Source organism: Oratosquilla oratoria, chromosome 32, assembly GCF_046742065.1.
Source record: "Oratosquilla oratoria isolate Oo_2021 chromosome 32, ASM4674206v1, whole genome shotgun sequence".
In the NCBI taxonomy this organism is placed as follows: domain Eukaryota; kingdom Metazoa; phylum Arthropoda; class Malacostraca; order Stomatopoda; family Squillidae; genus Oratosquilla; species Oratosquilla oratoria.
Genome location: NC_134808.1, coordinates 13,714,590 through 13,736,666, shown reverse-complemented (window position 1 = coordinate 13,736,666; position 22,077 = coordinate 13,714,590). Strand labels below are relative to the sequence as shown.

The window sequence follows — 22,077 nt, the reverse complement described above, 5'->3', positions numbered from 1 at the left end:
GGCTACGCAACCTTTGTGAAGATAAGGTCTCTGACAAGAAGACCATTCCTCGGTTCCTCAGAGGGGTTAGCCATAATATTCGTGGTGGGCAACCCAACATCTCATGCAGAAATGGTGAACAATACTGTGACTTTGCATAGTAATAAATATTTTTTGATAATGTGTGATATATAAATTGTAATATTTCTCACATTTTAAGTAATTAAATTATTAAAATTATATAATCATTGTTTTATCGGCTCAATGAACTTCCTAGATTATCTATAGTTGATCATTTAGTGATAATAAGTTATTTGACCGAAACGTCTGTGGCCGAAACGTCCTGATCCGAAAGGTCCGTGGCCGAAATGTCCTGGTCCGAAAGATCCGGTCCGAAACATCCTACAATCGAGGAAGACGGAACCAAGAAAGGTTTACATTCTTGTTTCCTGGAGGAATCAGTGCAAACTTAGAAATAGAAATTTAATATATAAACTTGAAAAATGTGCATCCAACAACAAAATAAAGGTGAAAGGGTATATGTTAACAATACACTTAACATGAATACAAAACACAACTCAAACAAATAAGCAAAATTACTTTTAACTTGAAGTATATATTTACTAGAAATCATCAGAAATGTCAGCCATGATGTGGCACAATGTAACTAATAAATGATACGAACATTCATGCAGTGCTAGAAAACTTCAGAGTTGATTGAGGACAAATTCACATTCGCAATGTTAATCTCTGCAAATATGTGATTTTTATGAATTCTGGAATCATAAAGTGTCTGTCCATAGGGAACATTTTTTTCATTTATCCCCGGTAACCATGCTGAAGGACTTGAAATGATGAATGCTGAGAAATAGTGAGGCCACGTGAATAACAAAATCTGATCCACTTTTGGGAATGGACTAACAATGACGTACTTTTAATGTGAACTTTGTCCTCATTTGGGGCTTCTTTTTTCAGACAAACAAAGTCAGTTAAGGGTCAGTCTCTCGAGAAAAAATGGAAATCTCAATCGATCAACACCTTGCACTGACCTGAGTCTTTCACCTAAACTGAGCTAAAATGTACTGAGGGGACTAATGAAGGTGGAAAGTAAGTGCTGCTTGCAGCCACAGAGCCTACTGCGGTGCTTTAAAACGTGACACTAAATGACAACAACCCCAATAAAAGCGAGAGGTGGAAGGAAAGATTAAAGACTCACAATGTGCAGGCCGTAGAGAACTTTAGCCATGGCCACAATCCTCTCCACCGTGTCGTCGACGGTCTGAACCAGCTTCTTGTCACTGTCACTGTCAGTTGGTGCCTGCCTCCCGCACCCAAGTCGCGAGTAGAGCGTGTGCTGCCACGACATGGCGTCCGATGGGTCGATCTTGTCGGGCAGCGTCAGCTGGAGCTTCACGAAATCAAGAACCTCAGACTCAGCCACTTTCTGAAAGTTAAAGATAGCACTTGTGTATGCGTCATTTTTTATCATGGGGCTTCTTGTGTATCAATCACATGCCGTTGTTTTACGATTCAGTATTGTGCAGATGGTCCCATAACAATGATCAACAAAGATTTTGTCCCAGGGAAAATGAAACATGCTTACTATGTATTTTTGCATGTTGAATCCAAATATGTTTTCAGAATTCTCCCGTCGCTATAATTTTTTGTTCTAGCATACTTGCATATCAGTGTTCTACATATAGCAAAGGATTAAAATGACTGCAAATAATATGTAAGTTTATATGATTAAAATTTAGCATCCGGCATACTTCTAGAGAGACTGTACACTACTACTACGTAATATAAGGTAGGAAGCTGTACTCCAGATAATCTTCCTTCTCCTCACCCATACCTTGAGGAACTTCTCTTTGCAGTGCTGTACGATCTCCTGCTCCCTGCCGGCGAAGAGGTTCAGTCCAACAGGAAGGAGGCGTTTGAGACAGGCCACCATGAGCGAAGAGGCGAGTTCCTTGTCCTTATCCCTTTTTTTGTCACGAGAGCGCTTCTTCTTCTGCAGAAAAGAAGGAAATGTAACCTCAAAAAGGCTGGTGATAATGAAAAAGGCAAGAAAAGTGAAATAGGCACACAAATAAAATAAAAACATACGAAGGAAGAGAAAAAATGTCCTACTTTGACTTTGCCGCCGCCGCCTGATGATGCCTCAGGTATGGCGTTGGATCGCGCCCTTGACGACGCCGTAGGCATGATCAGCGTCATATTGTCGATCTCATTTTGGCTGATGAAGTTGGTCTCCTCGCGCCGAAAGTACTGTGGGCATGGAACGAAGAAAACTTTGGTCAAAGGACACTTTATTTTTCCAGAACATTTGATTGATGATGATGATTCCGTTTAACGCCACAAAACTCCCCCTATCAGGAGACTAGGATTGTTCTTTACAGAGGACTTTGTAGCGTGGAATTTAATGAACCATGTCCTTGGTTCAGCTCACCGGTGACAGGGTATAAACTTTCATCACCTCGGCTTCCGTTGCGAATATCGACGTCCTAACCCGTTCGGCCAGCATATTTACTTCCCGTTATAGAATGAGCAAGTAATGACTAGACATAGAAGACAAACTCCTTGACCCCTTTCACTCCCACACTCTTCCTTTTCACTCCTGCCTAAGCCAGCCAAGTAAAGTTTGCACCTCATTTCTTTCATAACATTACTGCCAGCTCATTCTCGGTACATCCCCTCTTAAGAATAGCTAGTCGCCTTAGTCAGTACATTCATTTCAAACTGTGTCACCCACACCCACACCCTCACCCACTCACCTTTTCCTCAGTTTACTAGTTTCTCTCGCTTCCGGCACCATCGACTCGTAAATGACCAAAACACTTTAGGTTGATCTGTTCTGTTCTATTTTCCTATTCTCATATGTGCCCCGTCCCTTTTAACTATCCTATCATTCCTTATTTTAACACCCTTTACTTCTCTGACAACATTTTAACCTATTTTATACTAAATATTTCCTACAAGAGCTTAAGTTAAACCGCCTGGCGTCAGCTACAATAAATTCCATGTGGCGTAAACAGTCTATTATTTAATTTTTTCAATGCATAGCAGGTTGTCTAGAGTCCGAGTGATTAAAAGATGAAACTTTTGTAATCAACTCGCTTCCAATCAAACTAATTTAAACGCTGTACAAGAGTCATTCTGTGTTGCCTTAAATTATTCTGGATGAGAACGGTTTTCCTCATCTTTTCCTCTTCCTCCTCTTCATCCTCGTTTTCTCCTCCTCCTCTTCATCCTCGTTCTCTCCTCCTCCTCTTCATCCTCGTTCTCCTCCTCCTCCTCATCTTCACCCTCGTTGTTCTCCTCCTCCTCCTCCTTCCTCCTCCTCCTCCTCCTCTGCTTTCTCCTCCGCCTTCTCCTCTGTTTTTTCCTTTCCCTCCTCTTTCTCTTCCGCCTTCTCATCCTTACCTGCGAGTTGGACCAAATGTGGAAGATCTCTGCGACGTGATTGTATATATCTTCGGCTTCGCTAACGTCGTGCTTGAGCCAGTGGTTTCTCTGCTGGTCGACGTACTTGATGAGCAGCGGGTAGAACGCGTAGATGTCTCTCACGAGCAGGAGCCACTCCTCCTGCAACTGACTCTCCACCTGGCTCGTATCATCTGTGGCTGACTTGAGGAACCCTTTGAGGTTTTCTTCTTTGTTGAACATGTGCTCGGTCCTCTTGCGAACCTTCTCGGCCAGTGGCAAGTAGGGGTCGCTTAGGAGCTCTTCACTTGAATTGATGATGATCTGCTGCGTGTAGCCGGCAATACGCGTCATCCACGAGGCATTCTCGGTGCCCACGTTCTTCATGATGAGTCGGAGGACCGTCCGTAGAAGGAGGTTCATGTGCTCACATGTTACCATCGAAATATGGTTCCTGCAACAGAATCACATGAGGTCAGGTCATCGTGCCAGGCCCCGTCAGGTCGAGAGGCGGAGTGGACGCGGCAAATACGTATGAACAGAATTTGAACATCGACAAGGCTAGGGTCTACTCAGCTTTTAGTCTAATCATAGATAGGAAACAAGAGAAAGTAAAAGACTATTAGTTATTTGGACGAAACTAAAATAATAAATCAAGTCAGTTTCTTCGTGACCCACTAGATGTTACAAGACACGAAAGGAAGTAGCTAATGAATTTTTTTATGCTTGGTCATGATGAAAACAATAACACATATAAAGAAAAACGATAAACATGAGGATATATCCCGTGCAGAATATACCCTATCTTTAAATCTCTCTTACGAGATTCCACTGAAATCCCTATACTAGTTTCTGTTTGAAGGCATTCACAAGAGCTCATAGCAGACAGCGAAGATCCAACAACTACGTATAATCACTACAGGGTCACCAAAATGTTACTGTGGATGTAACAAACATGAATACAACTTAACTTGTCAATATAGGTGGTCAGCCTAGAACCAACAGAAGCAGTCATGGGATTTTACTTTAAATGCCCTAACTTCTTTTTTAAGAATACCACCAGCCGATAGCACTGATCACGAAAGTGCTCATACCCAGTTTTCTTAAGGGAACCATACTGCGGCGCTTAAACATCGTATTCTTACTCCCTTCTTTCTCCTTTTGTTGACTCTAAACTGGCCATCTATAATGACAGGTTAGGTCGTAAGTATAGTTGCTACATCCAGAGCAACAAGCTCGACTTACCCGTCTGAGGGGTTGAGGTTGTCCGGACCCTGGTTCCACCAGCAGGGCAGGTAGGCGCACAGCATCGGCAGGAGGACGTCGATGACCTGGGGGGATTCCTCGTGGCGCACTTCGTCCTCCACGAACTTCTCGACATTTCGAAGTACGGTTTCCAGGGTCGGCATGGCGGTCTCCATCTTCGCGATGATTTCTGTGGCAAAACAATGTCGTTTGTGATTACAAATATTTGATCAGTGTAGGTGCTTTGTCTCCTGTGCACTCCATAAGTATAAACGTCCAAATCTTTGAGGGCATATCAAGTTGACTGTAAGGCATCGAATCTGCTCTCAATGATATTTTGTTTGGTAAATCATTGACAAGTACACGTGGCTGCTTTAATGAGATAATTTTAGCTACATCAGTTTAATAATCTCATAATTTGCCTTCACCAAACTACTACAGGGATTTCAGGAAATTGTGACAAGCTGCTGAAGTAGAACAATGTTCAAGTATTCTGAAACATCGTTAAGCAGAGAACTGTTTTCAATAATTTGAAGAAAAAAAAATCATATTTGTTTAACATGTGAGGGAAGCAAAAGCAATAAGACAAAAGGTAAAGAATCACTAAGCCAAGGTCTAGAGTACGTAAGAATCTGCCCGCCAGTAAAGAAAAACGCAAACTTTACTGCGCAAATGGCGTCATGACGTCATAATGCCATTCAAGCCCCAAGCCTCATCTGACATAACCAACACCGACTCAGCAGAGGTCAGACGTCGCTCTTCGCTCCAGTTCTCTCAACAGCGCCCATCAATCTTCGCCGGCCGGTCGCGGCGGAGGAGATTTTTCTCCTTTGCTGCTGACCGGTCTGGCACAAGCCTGACCTCTTCGTTGACGCTGGCAAGCGGGTTTACACCTAAGACAAATACACACGTTTCCCAAGTCACGTAATTCTCTGCTTTCAGAGTTGTGCTTGGAAGAAAAGAGATATACACACACACTCGCTGGCTCAGCAGAGGTCGGTCGTCGCCCTTCACTCGAGATCACTCAGCCAACGCCCATAATTCTTCGCCGGCCGGTCGTGGGGGATGAGATTTTATCATGACCTTTAGTCTCATGTCCCGTCGACCGATCCGGTACACACCTGGCTTTTTCGCCAACGCCCATAATTCTTCGCCGGCCGGTCGTGGGGAAGATGTGCCGGGCCTCTCCTGTCGACCGGCCCGCACACGCCTGGCCTCTTCGCTGACGCTGGCGAGCGGGTTTACACTTCTGACAAATACACACGTTTCCCGAGTCACGTAATTCTCTGCTTTCAGAGTTGTGCTTGGAAGAAAAGAGATAAACCAACACTCGCCCACCGCCCCCCTCGCACTGCCATCGGATCCACTCTCTTGACTACGCTTCGGATATTGCCATTGCCTCTTAAGAGGCCAAACGCTCATTGCCTCACCTGGGGTTAATCAGGAACGCTCAAGCCTCACCTGAGGTTAATCAGGAACGCTCAAGCCTCACCTGGGGTTAATCAGGAACTCTCAACCTCACCTGGGGTTAATCAGGAACGCGTTGACTAGCTTGAGGTTAATCAGCAACGCCACACGCGGAAAGTGAACTCTACTCACTTCTCGTAAGATACATACACACACCTCTCACGAACATAACCACGCTCCACGCACAAACATCTACACGTACTTTTTCTTCGAATAAATTCGCTTTCTTTCTAACTTCCTCTTATACATCTCGTTTCAGTTTACCTCCCACTAAAGATTTTTCCGTTTTTCAACATTTCTCTACTACTACACCTCCAACCATTTTCTCAATTTTTTATGATTTCAATCGCAGGCGTCGACGTCACCGTCCAAGCTCCCTGCCCGTTTTTCCCGAGCCACCACCATCAATCGCCCCTTAGTTTATCGCCCATGCAAAAAGTGCTTATTGGCAATAGCTTTTTCTTATACACTACTATTTTTTCATTTTCTTACAGACATTCTTTCCCTCCTATACAAACCGATCCCACGCGAGCGGGTGGTCTGTCCTAGGTAGCCCATAGCCCATCTGACTCAATCCCGCGTTTATTTGCACACGGGTAGACCTTGTTCTCTGGATCTTGTAAAACATAAGATAATATGACCAATGCTCATTATGGCTGTAAAACTGTACCCCGAATCTACCATTACAGTATTGTGATACAGATGTACAAGTGAATTACTGTAAGGAATCCTGTGGCAGGGAAAATTAATGTCCGCCTTTTTGGTATTTTCGACAGTAACAATATTCAAACTGGTGAAGATCATTTGTATACAAACAAAATTCAATATATCCTAATTATATGATTACCCAGCAAAGCGCTTTATATCCAAAGTAGAAGAATGCCTTGCAAACATCATCTCAACAAGATGTGGGCTGGGTTTTACTGCCAAGTTAGGTAAAGGGGTTATCACACTAGGCTATTTTTCCTCCCACATCCTACCTCCAAACTCTACTTGCATAAATAAAATATTATTTTGTTTACAGAAATCTAGACTTCTCTAAGGATATTTCAATAGTAGGTTTACAATTTCATGGTTCATCATTCATACGTACATATACAAACGGGTTTTCCCCCTTACAAGGGAGGTAGCCAAAGTCAAATGCATAAATCCACTCCTACCCATTTCATCCCCACATACTCCACTCCTATTCACCACCCCTCGCTCTCTCTTTTCTTGGCTCCTCCTGGATGACGGGTCATCCCTGCATCTCACTCACTGCCCAGGGTCAGAAGCATTGTAGCAAGACACAGCACATCTACAGCAAGGCCGCTTCATTTAATCAGCTTTGCTATATATGATGGAAAGATAAATACGAGTTTCGCAACCGAAGTAGTTTTTACTCAAACGGACTATCAACGGCACGCATTAGTGAAGCCGAGATCTAAAGAACGACGCTTGAGCACGAAGCAGGAAAACTGTACCTTGCGCTTCAAGGGACGTGTCGGCGAGGCGATTGTGGATGCTGAAGGGATTGTGCTTGTTCAGGAGCGGCTCCAGGAAGGCCACCGGGAACGTGGACGAAAAGGCACCGAGACAGCCACCGATCGAGGGGCGGTGGCGATCGATCTCGGTCTTGATAAACTTGCGTCCCTTGTCAAGAGTCAAATCTGTGCCAAGTTGGTAGAGGGCCGCCAGGATCTTGTAGCAAGCTACCTGGATCTCGTCCACTGGTAAGGAGAGAGAGAGATTTAGATAGGCTAGTTCTAATGTGTTTATCGGGAGTTTTCCTTCCAGCTGTTCGTGTATACCTTAGATAGAGAGAAAAAGTACTAATCATCATGATGATAATAATCATCATAAAAATAAGCATGATAAGATAAAGATAATTAGATAATAGTAAGATAACAAACAATAAAAATGATGATGGATGATGACAATGATGATGACGATGACGGCGATGATTATAACAATAGTAATAATAATGATAATGATAACATAAAAATAATAAAAACAATAAAACTACGTACGTAAGAGATCTTGCCCGAACTCGCAGGCGGCAGTGTGGTCGAAGAGGGAGGTAAGGACCGGCAGGAGGACCATCTGGACGTAATTGAGTGACGCCGATGTCTTCAGGTGCGCTCCGCGGACATAGGCGTATTTGCTCTGTAGCGAGAAGAGAAGATGGATTAAGAAGTTCGCCCCCCCCCCTAAAAAAAAATAATAATAAATCGAACTGGAAATAAAGGTATTCCATGTTTAGCCTTGTAGTAATGAAGGCGTTCCAATAATCAAATCACCTGGAAGGACGGCTCAACACTCAACATGACCGAGATCAAGAAAAAATCAAACAAAGAATAAAGAAGGGCAAAAGTAGGGTTGGAAGGAATAAAAGAAAACTGGCGAATGAATGGTTTAATGGTATATTTGTGTAAACTCAAACTATTCTGTTCAAGTTGAATGACCTTTGTGTCATTTGGAGAATAACTCACCCGACATGTCTCGACTAACATATTATGGCTCAGAGGAATGGTTCCCAGACTTTCATCTTGCAGACTCCTCGTTTATGGAATACTGTTTCCCGGAGGTCTATACTGAATAGAACCGACCGGGATCCGCTAACTGGTACTGGTCCGGGGACCCTCCTGAGAATCCTTATGGACCCCAAGGATCCCAGGACCCCGTGACCATGTCAACTAACAGCTCACAGGAATGGTTCCTAGGCTTTCATCTCGTAGACTCCTAGCTTATGGAATACTGTTTTCCAGAGGTCAACATTGAATAGAATCGACCGGGATCCACTAATTGGTACTGGTCTGGGGACCCTCCTAAGAACCCTTGTGGACTCCCAAGGATCCTAAGAGCCTATAGCTATCTCAACTAACAGTTTATGACTCAGAGGAATGGTTTCCAGGCTTTCATCTTGTAGACTCCTCGCTTATGGAATACTGGTTCCCGGAGGTCTACACTGAATAGAATAGACCGGGATCCACTAATTGGTACTGGTCAGGGGACCCTCCTGAGAACCCTTGTGAACCCCACCCCTAGGATCCCAGGACCCCGTGTTGGGAAACTCAGAAGAACCTCTCCGCTGTAAAAGGTGAAAGAGCTCTCTGACTCACCTCCTGCAAGAAGAAGATACAATGCTCGAGGTCCACGGCGGCGTTGTTGAAGAAGGTCAGCATGGATGTCCGGATGAACTCGGGACAGTTCTTGGCCAAGGTCTTTGCGTCGATGGATCTCACCATCACCTGTGAAAAAGACACGGGAATGAAGAGAGACACAGATAAGATTCCGACTCGTGAATGAATATATTTCTGCAGGCAGGTAGTTTGATTACACACCCCCATTAAAAACAAATAAAACCCACTCAACCACTTTTTCCATCTCGGTACCTCGAGGTCTGAGGTTCGCCCCTGTTCCTGTAATCCATACGGTTTGGGTCGAGTTCAGTGCAGCGAATTATAGGTCCTCCATATCAGTGTCCAACCGCCAAAGCTGTCTAGCTTCGGTCAAAAGGTGGTGATGAAAAACGCACTAGACTGGCGCAAAACAACTCGTCACACAAAAACGACCACCCAGGGATTTTTTTTTTCTGAATAAACTTGACCAACTGAGGCCAACTGTCAACTACTATGATTCTATTCTGGCTGACACCAAACGGTTTTGTTCAGCTTAAACATCATTGACACGGGGCTAGTTTAGTAGCCGCTAGTGCTAGCTGCAGGTTAACTTCCCTAGCAAGTAAATGTTGACACTAGGGTAGTTTGGAGGCATTGGAGGCAAGATTACTAACTTTCCGTTGACACTGGGGAAGTAGAGGGGTATCTTACAAGTCGCTACCACTAGCTGCTACTAAACTAGCCCCGTATCAACGAGGCTTTAGATAAGGGAATTTGAGTTATGAAGGATGATTGTTCATTCTAGTAATGAGGCAGAACCTTCGTGGAGCCACACTCAGAATAGGCTTCGTGAATCATACTCGAAGTCTCCCCTCACTTTTGGAAGATTACTCACCTGGAGACATTTCACGGTGACTTTGGCGTCGGATCCGAAGCAGGACATCTTGAGACGCATCAGGTTGCTCAACTTGCAGAAAAGCGAGGCCACCATCTCCTTTTCTTTGAGCGAAGCCGCCCCGGCCATGTTTGTCGAAGTCGAGAGGGCTAAGAAATAGTTGCGATTTGTGCTGCGAAGAAAGAGTTCATGAGTATGGAATGTGTGTTAACACGTAAACTGACAAGAAAATCGTACAAAACTTATAGTACTTCACTTTCAAAAAACTATCATGGTCATCTGATAGATATATACAACAAACCCACTTTACAACATCTCTTGACTGGAACATACATGGAATTTCTATATTTATTATGGCACTGCGGAAAGGTGCTAAAGGTAAAATCAAAACTAATATATTATCAATTCCCACATACGCGCAAATACATAAAGCGTCGCCACAAAAAAAAAATAGAATGCACACACATAAACATGCACAAATACTTAACTCACACACACACACACACACACACACACACACACACACACACACACACACACACACACACACACACACATGCACACTCAAACACACACACACACACACACACACACACACACACACACACACACACACACACACACACACACACACACACACACACACACACACACACACACACACACACACACACACACACACGGGGAGTTGGGTGTGTGTGTGTGTGTGCGTGTAAGGTCACAGCATTATCCAAAGATCGGTCATATATGAGCTCTGAGCTCTCTTCCAGGCGGGAAATAGCTGTTGATCACGAATCCTGCACGTAATCCAAGACCATAGTGAATCACACATCCACGGCTCGACGGCGTAGTAGTAGCATTCGCAAGTGCTGCTACAGCAGTCCGAGTTCGAATCCCGCCCAGGGCTGAAATAATTTCAGTATCGCTGCGCTGCGAGTCGTTACTCCAGTTCTAGTGGGCGGGGAGCTGGGGATGTGTGTACGTGTAAGGTCATAGCGGTACCCATAGATCGGTCATATATGAGCTCTGAGCTCTCTTCCCGGAGGGTAATAGCTGTCGATCACGAGTCCAACACGTGAACCAAGACCATGGTGAATCACACACACAGTGACAGACAGACAGACAGAAACACACACACACACACACACACACACACACACACACACACACACACACACACACACACACACACACACACACACAGAATCACCTGAAATATTTTTCCATGAGCGGGAGGACGACTTTGGAGAAGAACTTGACATCCTTGGTGGAGGTCTTGAAGGAGTTACGGCGGGAGAGGTTGCCTGAGGGCTTAAGGATCTTCATGTTGATGGCAGCGAAATCGAGGTACTGAAGAAGTTTTTCCAGAAGGCTGTAGGCGAAGCGGCGCTCCACGGCTCCTGCTGCAACCGACCCGTCTTCACCTCCGGCATGAGCTCTGCCATCAGGAGAAAATGGGGACAATCAACATCGTGACAATGGGGTGAGGGTTATGCGCTCCCTAGGACAGCTATTCTTAAAAAGATACATCTTTTACATTTCCACCGACTAGCCACTGACCGTGTCAGCCTGTAGCCCATGAACTGCAGGTATTTGAGCAGCTCGATGGAGCGGAGGCGATCCTTCCTCTTCTCCTTTTCTGTCAGCATGTCGTACGGAACCATCTGCGGGTGGATGCCCAATCCTGTAAGGCAACAGCTCAATGTAAGCCAAAGAAAATTTAACGAATTTGCGCAACCTTTTCACTGCAGAAGAGGGCCTATCTATTTGCCTGTCTGTCCTTTTGTCTGTCTGTCTGTCTGTGTCTCTGTCAGTCTCTCCCTGTCTTCCCCTCTTCTTTCCCCTCTGACCATTTATCTATCTATCTTCTCATCTTAAGGGAGCCCTACGCGGTCTATTATTTCGCAGTACTCCGTATTGTACAATGTTATTGACGGTGTAGGGATGATGTTGAAGATGCACACGTGTTTGGCCTGTACATTTGATGTCTTCAATATACTGTGTCATTCTCTAATACCATCGCTACACCGTCAATAATACTGTACAATACCGAATATTGCGCAATAATATTGATCGTGTAGAGCCCTCTTTGAAAGTTTCATCCCTCTTAATCCTTTATTACAGTGAAGTACTCTACAAATTCTCTTCTGGCTAACGCCACACGATTTCTTTATTTGAGTCAAGGGCAGCGCTTAGTGTAGAGGTCCTTATCACACAACTTAGCTGGTTTGCTTGGTCTTTACTCAGTGTCAGTCTCCTGCTACTACGATCCTGACATTATAGTGGAACAGTATACCTACAGTAACTTAGTTAACTGAATAATCTTACCCAGCCTTTAAACAATCAAGGGGTCCTCTATCCTAAACTTAAAAAATAGCATGCCGTTAACCAGAATAAAATATTTGTCCTGATCGGGGTATTGGGCTGTTAAAGAGTTATAGATAGTCCAGTCGAGATAGTTTTCCAGTGTACCGTAGATAGTTAAATCAAGATAGTTTTCTAACTGGGCTATCTCACTTAACTGGGTTATCTCAACTGGGTTATCTGATTTAACTTGGTTATTTCACTTAATTGTGTTATATATGGATCTACTAAATTAATATATTTTTTTCTCAGGACGTCGCGGAAGGATCTAACTAGACTCATTTCTCCTTACAACAATCACTAGACCTGCTCTGGCCCAGTTCAAACTAGCGGCTTGAACTGCGGCGGTTCAATAAAATTGTAAGTCATTGGAGGAGTTTTCCCTTGACTATGCGGCACCGCCACGGTTTCTGCGCGGTTCAAATCGAGCAGAGTTAATCCTTTCCTAATCTTAAATTGTAACGACTTCTGAAGGAGTGAACTGTACTCTGAGGGGATCCTCGCATACAATAACTATGCAAAAGCCCCCGTCACACATTCGAGATTATCGTCAAATTCTGTGAATTTTAAAGTTAGAAGACGACTTCACTTTCAGTATTCTAGACCTCCGTAAGGACAGTTCAACAATGTGTTTAACATTCGTATAGGTTCAACTTTTCTTAGTTCGTCATTCAGTTTCTCAATGTATGACACAAAGGTGATTTGGCATTTGGAGATTTGAAAATTAGAAATTTGTAATCTAAGTCGTTTCTGCTCAAACGAAATCATTTGAGTCTCGTATGTGTGGCAGGGGCATGGTATTATCAATACTTTACTGTTGACAACCCTGAATTTCCACTTGCTTTCAGCATGAGGTATTAACACTTCTAGAGATCTTTCTTGGTTATCAGGTATTAACCTGCCACGGCCAATACTGACAACAGTGTTTCAATATAGTTGTCAATAAATATTTCAGTTTGTCAATAAATATTTACTGTGCAGGGGCCACTTCAAGGGTGCAGATATAAAAGAGGTACGCTAGTCCTGAGTGAAGAGGAGGGGAGGAGGGGGGAAGGAGGATGGGGAGGATGAAGAGGAAGAAGAGAAGGAAGAGGGGAGGAGGATAAGGAAGAGATGGAGGAGGAGAAGGTGGTGGAGGAGGAGAGTAGAGGAGGAGGAGGAGGAGGAGGAGGAGGAGGAGATAGTGGAGAAGGAGGAGGAGGAGGTGGAGAAGCACCTACCACAAGATTCGAACTCTCCCTTCTTGCGTTTGGCCCAAATGTCGTGGGCGTTCTCCGCCAGTCGCTCGGCCATGTTCTGCATCTCTCTGCTCAACGTGAGGTTGGTCATATCCACCGGTTGAGGGTTGTAGTTGTAGAGGTCCGACTGGAAGAACCCAAAGACAGAGGAGATCAACCCAAAGAAGACGAAGAAGAACAGCCTTGCATATCTACAGCTCCACCTGTGCCCACACCACGACAATTTCCTAAAGGTGTAAACCCCATGACAGATTATTGTGTCTTCCTTTCGACACCTAAATGAAGGTATGTGTCTACCTAGACACATACATTGTTCCAGCCGGCAAAGACAGATGCATGGTTATCTAACAGGGTCAACTAGATAGTGTAGTTATTTGGTGTTATTGAGAATCTAGGTGGTGCCTTACCGTGTCCTGGCGATGCAGCTGCTCTCGACCTCCTCCGCCCTCCATGCTTTCGAACTCAATGTTCCAATTGAGCGCTAGGAGGGCCTTTAGAGCTTCCCGGACCGGTTCACGGTAACGCTCACGCTCCTAAAGAAGAAAGGACATTCTTATTACAGGTCGATGCGATATCTGCCTGTCTCTCTCTGCGTGTGTGTGTGTGTGTGTGTGTGTGTGTGTGTATTTACCTAGTTGTATTTACCTAGCTGTATTATACAGGAAGGGAGCTATGCTCGTAGTGACCTGTCTTTGTATCTTTCAGCATCAAGTTTATTCTTAAAATCGTGAATAGTATTTGCACATATGTTTTTTTATCTAAGTTATTCCATGTATCCAGCATTCTGTGTGGGAAGCTATTCTTTTTCCTGTCTCTTCTATAGTTGTCCTTTTTGAGTTTCTTTTCATGACCTCTTGTTTTTCCATTGTCATTTTCCATTGTAAATCTTTTCTGTCAAGGATTTCCATTCCTTTCATGATTCTATATATAGTCAGTAGATCACCTCCTTCTCTTCTTTACTCTAGTGTTGGTAGTTCTAGCTTCGATAATCTTTGTTCGTATGTTAATTTGGAAAGAGCTGGTGCCAACTTTGTTGTTGCTCTCTGTATTCTTTCTATTTTCCTTATATTCTTTTTAGTACTGGGTGTCTATAGTGTCGCTGCATATTCCAGTTTTGGTCTAATTATGTGACTGATATTTATTTTATTATTTCTTCATCCAAGTATTCAAATGCCACTTTCATTGACCTTAGTAGGTTGTATGTTTCACCTACTATTTTGTTTTTATGTCTGTCCGGTGACATGTCATTGCTGATTATCACTCCAGGGTCCCTTTCCGAGTGCACTTTTTTATTTCATTTTCACCAATTTTGTAATTTTTTGAAATTCTGTTTTTGCTTTTACCAAACTCTATTATGCTACACTTCTTGATATCAAAGTTCACCTCCCACTTTTGAGTCCATTTCCTGATTGTGTCCAGGTCTGATTGTAATGAGTCACAGTCCTCATTTGTTGATACTTTCTAATTTTGCATCATCTGCGAAGAAATTCATATAACATTCAACTCCTTCGTCCATATCGTTTACGTGTGTGTGTGTGTGTGTGTGTGTGTGTGTGTGTGTGTGTGTGTGTGTGTGTGTGTGTGTGTGAGAGAGAGAGAGAGAGAGAGAGAGAGAGAGAGAGAGAGAGAGAGAGAGAGAGAGATAGATAGATAGAGAGAGAGAGAGAGAGAGAGAGAGAGAGAGATAGATAGATAGAGAGAGAGAGAGAGAGAGAGAGAGAGAGAGAGAGAGAGAGAGAGAGAGAGAGAGAGAGAGAGATAATATTGGACATCCCACTCCTACAGTACAGTCCATCATACTTAATAATGACTTATTTCATCAAGCATAATAATCTTAAATAGATTCGCATTTTTTTAGTAACAGTCACGGGAATCAAAACAAAAAATAACTGTTAACACTACAGACATTTTCTTTGAAATTGGAGAAACAGACACTTGCATTAGAGAAAACTTGCTCTCATCATCATTATTATCATCATCAATCTGGAACTGCGAATATTCATGTCTTTCTTCAAAAACCTCTTGAAACACACGTCTCTGATAGATATTTAGTTCAGTTGGTGTCAGGGAACTTCCATTGGGTGACGGGCGGAGTCAGGGTCTTCATCGACGGAGACTCCGTTTCATCCCTTAGCCGCCAAAACTCCTCAACTAAAGAAAGTCTCCTCCCGGTACCAGACCATTTAGAAAGCCCCATGTCGAGGGAAACATAGAAAACATACCACCTTATCGAAGGAGGAAGAGGAGGAGGGGGTGGAGAGTAATTTATCCACTCACGTAGTCGGAGAGCATCGAGTAGGGTTTGAGTCGAGGGTGCGTCTTGGCTTCCTCGTTCCACGACTCTGCATAGGACCAGCCGTTCTCGAATTTGCGCGAAGCCCAGGCGTCGTGGTAGTGCTCGCTGAACTTTTGAACCAAGGTCGTGATGTCTTGGTCAAGCTGAACGCTGTGGTGGAAAGAACAACCAAAAGCCAGTGAAGCCACCAAAGGGCATGGGGGGATAAAAGGTCATACTAGGTCAGTTGTTCCCAAACTATCTTATATGACGCCCCCTGTTTGCTTCCAGCAGACCTGTACGTCCTCCCACCTTTTTTGTATCTATATGAAATTATATATAATTACATACTATATATCATTATACATCATATATATTATATGTACAATTATATAATATATAGAAAATGGGTTGGGGTGAATGATAGAATTATACTTTGCACGTATGTAATGGCAGATGCATCATTATTCTTATTAAACGATAATTTTTCAACAGATGACTTCATGCCTCCCTTGTATCCCCCTCACCCCTCCGGGGGGGGGGAGCGCCCCATAGTTTGGCAACCACTGTAATAGGTGATTCAAAGGTTAGTTGTGCTTTGGCTAACGTCTGTCGATCTAATTCAACTAAGAAGAACCTCTGGTCGGCCAATCATTTTTCGTTCTTTGTCTCCGACTTCTTTTTCTTAACCCTTTAGGCAGTTCGCACGCCGATCCAACCAGTTGCATGAGACCAATCGCAACAGATACCTACACTCTGTGAAAGCAACTTTTCTTGTACGTTTGCCCACTAGAAATCAAGTACATGGATCTCTGAAATAAAAAGTAAAGGAAAATTATATGTTCATGTCCATACAGTACAGGTAATACTGTTTTCACAGAGTGTAGGCATCCATTGCGATTGGTGTGCGAGCTGCCTTTCTTCCCGAAAGTACGGATTTGGCACCTCAAAGTATTGTGTTCTACCGCCTGACAATTTTATTCAAATGAATTACTCATTAATTATTCAATTAATTATTATTTAATTCATTATTAATCATTCATTTAATTATTAGGTATTCAATTGATTATTAATTATTCAAGTTAATTCCTTCAACATGATGAGGTAATTTGTGAATTTGGTTTTGTGCACTCAAGGCATTATTACACCAGGGTATTTTTTTCTCCGGCTGTTGGACCAGCTTTGTAGCCCACAACTTTCTATGTATTTTTTGTTGAGAAAACAAACTAGTTTGCCATAGTGATTTTACGGCGGAAAATGTTCTGGAGGTGGGTGTTACCATCGGTTAATTGGAGGTTGGAAGAAAAATAATCCAATGTGAAAGTGCCTTAAGACTTCAAGAGGTCTTGATCGATCCAGACTCACTTCAAGCCAGAATTTGCATGAAATTGCCTGGACGAGGCCGGGACATGATTCTTAAAAGTATGTTTAGCTCGGTGCGATTATATTAGCCTACCACAGGCAATGGCGGGTGATGCGCATCATACCTCCTGGCATCTTATTTGGGTAAACACGTTGGTTGTAGGTTCGGTTAAAATAATAATTATCAGCCTCGTACTTTATAGCTCGAAGCAAAACACCCTCGTTTAATAACAAAGAATTAGTGTTCTAGACAATCGTTTGACGATGATCATTGCACCATGAACGATTATCGCTGAACGATAATCGCACCGAGCAAAACGTGCCTTAAGGCAGGTCAGTGTGCTAAAGAGATAAAGTACAGATTGAAGGAGTGAGGGAGGGCGATTTTGTGTGGATCGTTGTGCACTGCATATAATTATGATATAGCTAATAAACAAAAATATAATTTAAAGTAATTACAATTTAGACATTTTTTGTTTATGGGCATTTTTCAATTTTCACTTAACCTATTATGTATATCCTAAAAATGTAAAGCAAGTCTTTTTATTGCATTGATATTATAAGAGAATATGCAAATTCATTGTGCAATTTTATTATTCCTGTATGATGAAACCTTTGCAAAAGATTTATATTTTGCAATACAAGCATTAGACATATTCATCTTAACATTGTACAGTGTTAGAAATATTTCCTGTCTAACAAAATTTACTGGAGCACTTGCAATGACAAAAAATAAAAGTTTCGTCAAAACTGATGGCTATTTCATGAGTAGAGGGAGGAGAAGGAGGAAAAAAGGAGGAAGAGGAGAAAGAAGAGGACGAAGAGAAGGACGGTGGGGAGAAAGAAGAAGAGGGGAGACAGAGGAGGTGGGTGATGATGATGATGATGATGATGATGCGGTAAGCGGGTTCCCTGCGGAGCAACCGCTGGCTCTAGCCAATCGTTTTGCTCTGCTGGAAGATGAGGTGGCTGAAAATCAGGAGTTCTTGGTGGTGGGGGACTCCATGGTGCGAGGCTATGACAACATCCTGCAGCGGAAGACTAAAAGATGTTGCAAGTTTTTATATCAACCGGGCCGTGGGATCGCTGATTGTACCCAGACCACCAGGGAGCAAAGGCGGACGAACACGGTTACGATTGTTCATACGGGAAGTAACGATGTGAGTAGGGTGAAATCAGAGGAACTTGTTCGGAATTATAAGGTCCTCCTTCAGGAGATGAAGGAGCGTGGGAGCCGTCACGTAGTCTGTGGGATCCTTTCGGGGATCTACGTTGGCTCGTGTTGGCACAGTAGAGCCATAGGAATCAATGAGAGGATATCACAATTGTACACGCAACTGGGATACCATATTCTTGACCCTTGTTATCTCTTTCCCAGGCGTCATGACCTTTATGCTTCTGAAGGGATCAATCTTACTCGCAGAGGCAAAGATGTTCTTACAAACTTTATTGTGGGAGGTTGTAATGAACTAGTTCCTTTTTGGGGGTAGAAATTCAAAGGGAAGGGGAAATAGAGTGTGCTGGGGAAATCAGAGTAAGACATAGCAATAATGTAGGGCAATATGTCAGTGTAGGACAAAATATAATTTTAGGATATAATGCAGGTAGAGGACGAAATATAGGATGTAATGTCAAAGGACAAAATATTACGATGGGATGTAATGATAGTGGAGGACAAAATATCACGGTAGGATATAATGTCAGTGGAGGAAAGAATATCATTTCAAGAAGTGATGCCAAACAGAATGTCAATGAACGACCGGTGGCCGGTATGGGACGTGGTAACGGATGGGGGCAAAGTGTACATAAGAGATCGGATGACCGCGAGGGACCAGATGTCCGTGATGGGGCAAATGTCCATGAGGCACTGAATGTCAATGAAGGACCAAATGTCAATATAGAGCAAGGTGCCAATAAAGAACAAAATTATAATGTAAGGCATAATGTTGAAACTCAAAAGTGTCAAAAAGAAATAATCACGAGTTTCTTGAAACCATGTACTCTAATACTCGTAGTATTAGGAACAAATTCCAAGAAATACAGGCGTATGTCAAAAGCCAAAATCTCGATATGATAGGAATAACCGATACATGGTTAAATGGTAAAGAGTTTGAAACTGAATTTAATATTGCGGGATTTAAACACTTTCATCAGGACAGAAACCACAAGAAAGGTGGGGATGTTCTGCTGTACGTTAAAAGCAATGTCCATGCCTGTATTTTTGAAAAAGTGAAATAGGATGCAGGATGCATATGATAGTTTGTGGGTAGAATCAACCCAAACAAATGGACAAAAAATTAATGTAGGTGTATTATATAGGCAAAAAGCATTATCATTAGCAATTTTACTGACATTGATTAGATGACCCTTGAACATGGCCATACGGTATAGGTAGTAGCTTGATAGATTTTCTCGGTGATAATTACTTAGGTCAGCATGTAAAAGAGTCTACAAGACATGGAAATTTACTCGATCTATTGATCACTAGCCTCGAAAGCATGATGGCCGATATAGAGGTTGGTGAAACTATTGGAAATAGCGATCACAACTTAGATTCAAACTGCTAAAAATTTCAGAATAGATACATGTGTATCTAAAATACCCGATTTTAGTAAAGCTCTGTACATCAGGAGCTTCAGCTTACAGATTGGGAGACAAAATTAAGCGAAAGACCTGTAGATAAGACGTGGGAAATTGTTCAAAATACGCTTACTAAGATGATTCATACTTACGTCCCGTTTAAGGATAGACGTCCCTGAAATCAGGCTCACCCAAAATGGCTTGACAAAGAAACTGAAAAAAGTATTGCTAAAAAGAGACAGACTTATAAGAAATGCAATTGCTCGGTGCACCAAAGAACCATCAAAGTTATGTGATAAAACAGAGAGATTTAGAAATGAAAATGACAATAAGAAATTAATATCGCTGATAGATCCAACGAGAATTCCAAAGAATTCTATATTTACATTAGAGATAAAAAGGTTATTAGGAATCACATTGGCCTATTATTATCTGCTGATGGTCAACTTTAATATTCAAATGAAGGAATGTGTAATATTTTACTCAGTATTTGTAAACGAAACACCTCAGAGTGAACTCCAAATTGAAACATGTGAAAAGTCTAGGGTAAACTTACTACGGTGAATATAACAAAAGAAAAAATTAAAAAGGTGTATAGAAAAACTCAAAATTAATAAAACACCTGGATCTGACAGTTGGTATCCAAGAACCTTAAAGGAAATTAAAAATTATATTGTTGTTCCATTAGAAATTATTTCTAAGAAATCCATCATATTCGGAGATGTCCCGAGAGAATGGAAGCTAGCTACCGTTATCCCCACATCCAAAAAAGGTGACTAAAAGAAAGCAAATAACTACAGGCCTATAAATTTGACTTCACTTGTAGGAAAAATTATGGAAACTTTCATCAGAAATGCTATCAAACATTATTTAGAAAGTAACTGTTTGATAAATGATAGCCAGCATGGGTTCAGACGGAAAGATTCTTGCGTGACTAACTTATTTGAATTCTACAACACAGTCATCTCAAATTATGACAAAAGAAACAACATAGATTGAATATATCTAGACTTTGCAAAAGCTTTTGATACCGTCCCCCACGAAAGACTAATCATTAAATTAGCTTCAAACGGAATAAGTGGTAGCCTATTAAGTTGAATGATCGAAAACAGAGAGTTGTATTAAATGGCAAAACTTCTAGATGGAAAAATGTTACGAGTGGAGTTCCTCAGGGTTCCATTCTTGGGTCACTTCTATTCATAGTATATATAAATGATATAGACCACGGACTAAAACCTATTATCTCCAAATTTGCTGATGATACAAAACTGAGAAATGGCAAATGATCACTTAAACCAATTAGGTATTCAAGAAAATTTAGATAAACTACAGCAGTGGTCTAAAAAGTGGTTAATGAAATTTAACACAAGTAAATGCAAGGTAATGCACATAGGTAAAAATAACAGTAAGTACGATTACAAGTAATTTGGAAATTCGTTAACAAAAGTGGATAGTGAAAAGGATCTCGGCGAAATTATCAGTAACGATCTCAAATCATCTAAGCAGTATATTTCAGCCTCCAAGAAAGCAAATAAAATTCTAGAACTGATTGCACGATTTTTTTTTACTTCAAAAGTCCATCACTCATTAACAAGCTATATAAATCGTTAGTTCGTCCAAATTTGGAATATGCTGTTTCCGTATGGCCACCGAATCTCATTTAAAGACGTTGACAGATTGGAAAAAGTACAACGGCGAGTCACAAAACTGATTCCAAATTAAAAAAATAAGTCATACGAAAATCGAGTCAAACATATGAATCTTTTTTCTCATAAAAAGCGTAGGCTCAGAGGTGACTTGATGCAGGTTTTTAATATTCTAAAGGGAATTGACAACATCAAAAGTGACAAAAATTTCACACTGATTGAAAATCACACAAGAAATAATGGTCTCAAACTGTCAGGAAATAAATTTAATTTGGAACTGGGTAGAAACAACTTCGTCAACCGTGTAGTTGATAAATGGAATAAACTTCCTGCATAGGCAGTGCAATGTAGTTCAGTTCGAAGCTTTAAGATTCGTTTAAATAAACATCTAAGCAAGATGTAATGCCTGTCATTTATTTTATATTATTTGTTTATTTGTTTGTTATTATTTGTCTGTTTGTTTATTATTATTTACTTGATTTTCATTTATTATTATTATTTA

The 22,077-nt window shown here is 42.0% G+C and overlaps 1 protein-coding gene across 9 annotated transcripts in view; it reads right to left on the bottom strand.

Moving 5' to 3' along the window:
• Window positions 1–22,077, bottom strand: part of RyR (Ryanodine receptor) — a 636,026-nt gene that overhangs the window by 115,182 nt on the left and 498,767 nt on the right. For all 9 annotated transcript variants that reach the window (XM_076213834.1, XM_076213833.1, XM_076213832.1 and 6 more), the window contains 14 exons: window positions 15,990–16,158; window positions 14,120–14,245; window positions 13,695–13,839; window positions 11,671–11,794; window positions 11,321–11,548; window positions 10,111–10,282; window positions 9,216–9,344; window positions 8,124–8,259; window positions 7,578–7,823; window positions 4,648–4,837; window positions 3,403–3,856; window positions 2,110–2,247; window positions 1,832–1,990; window positions 1,196–1,423 (listed from right to left, as the gene is read on the bottom strand). In XM_076213834.1, the coding sequence (XP_076069949.1) occupies window positions 1,196–1,423; window positions 1,832–1,990; window positions 2,110–2,247; window positions 3,403–3,856; window positions 4,648–4,837; window positions 7,578–7,823; window positions 8,124–8,259; window positions 9,216–9,344; window positions 10,111–10,282; window positions 11,321–11,548; window positions 11,671–11,794; window positions 13,695–13,839; window positions 14,120–14,245; window positions 15,990–16,158 (2,644 nt within the window). The remainder of the gene's footprint in view (window positions 1–1,195; window positions 1,424–1,831; window positions 1,991–2,109; window positions 2,248–3,402; window positions 3,857–4,647; window positions 4,838–7,577; window positions 7,824–8,123; window positions 8,260–9,215; window positions 9,345–10,110; window positions 10,283–11,320; window positions 11,549–11,670; window positions 11,795–13,694; window positions 13,840–14,119; window positions 14,246–15,989; window positions 16,159–22,077) is intronic.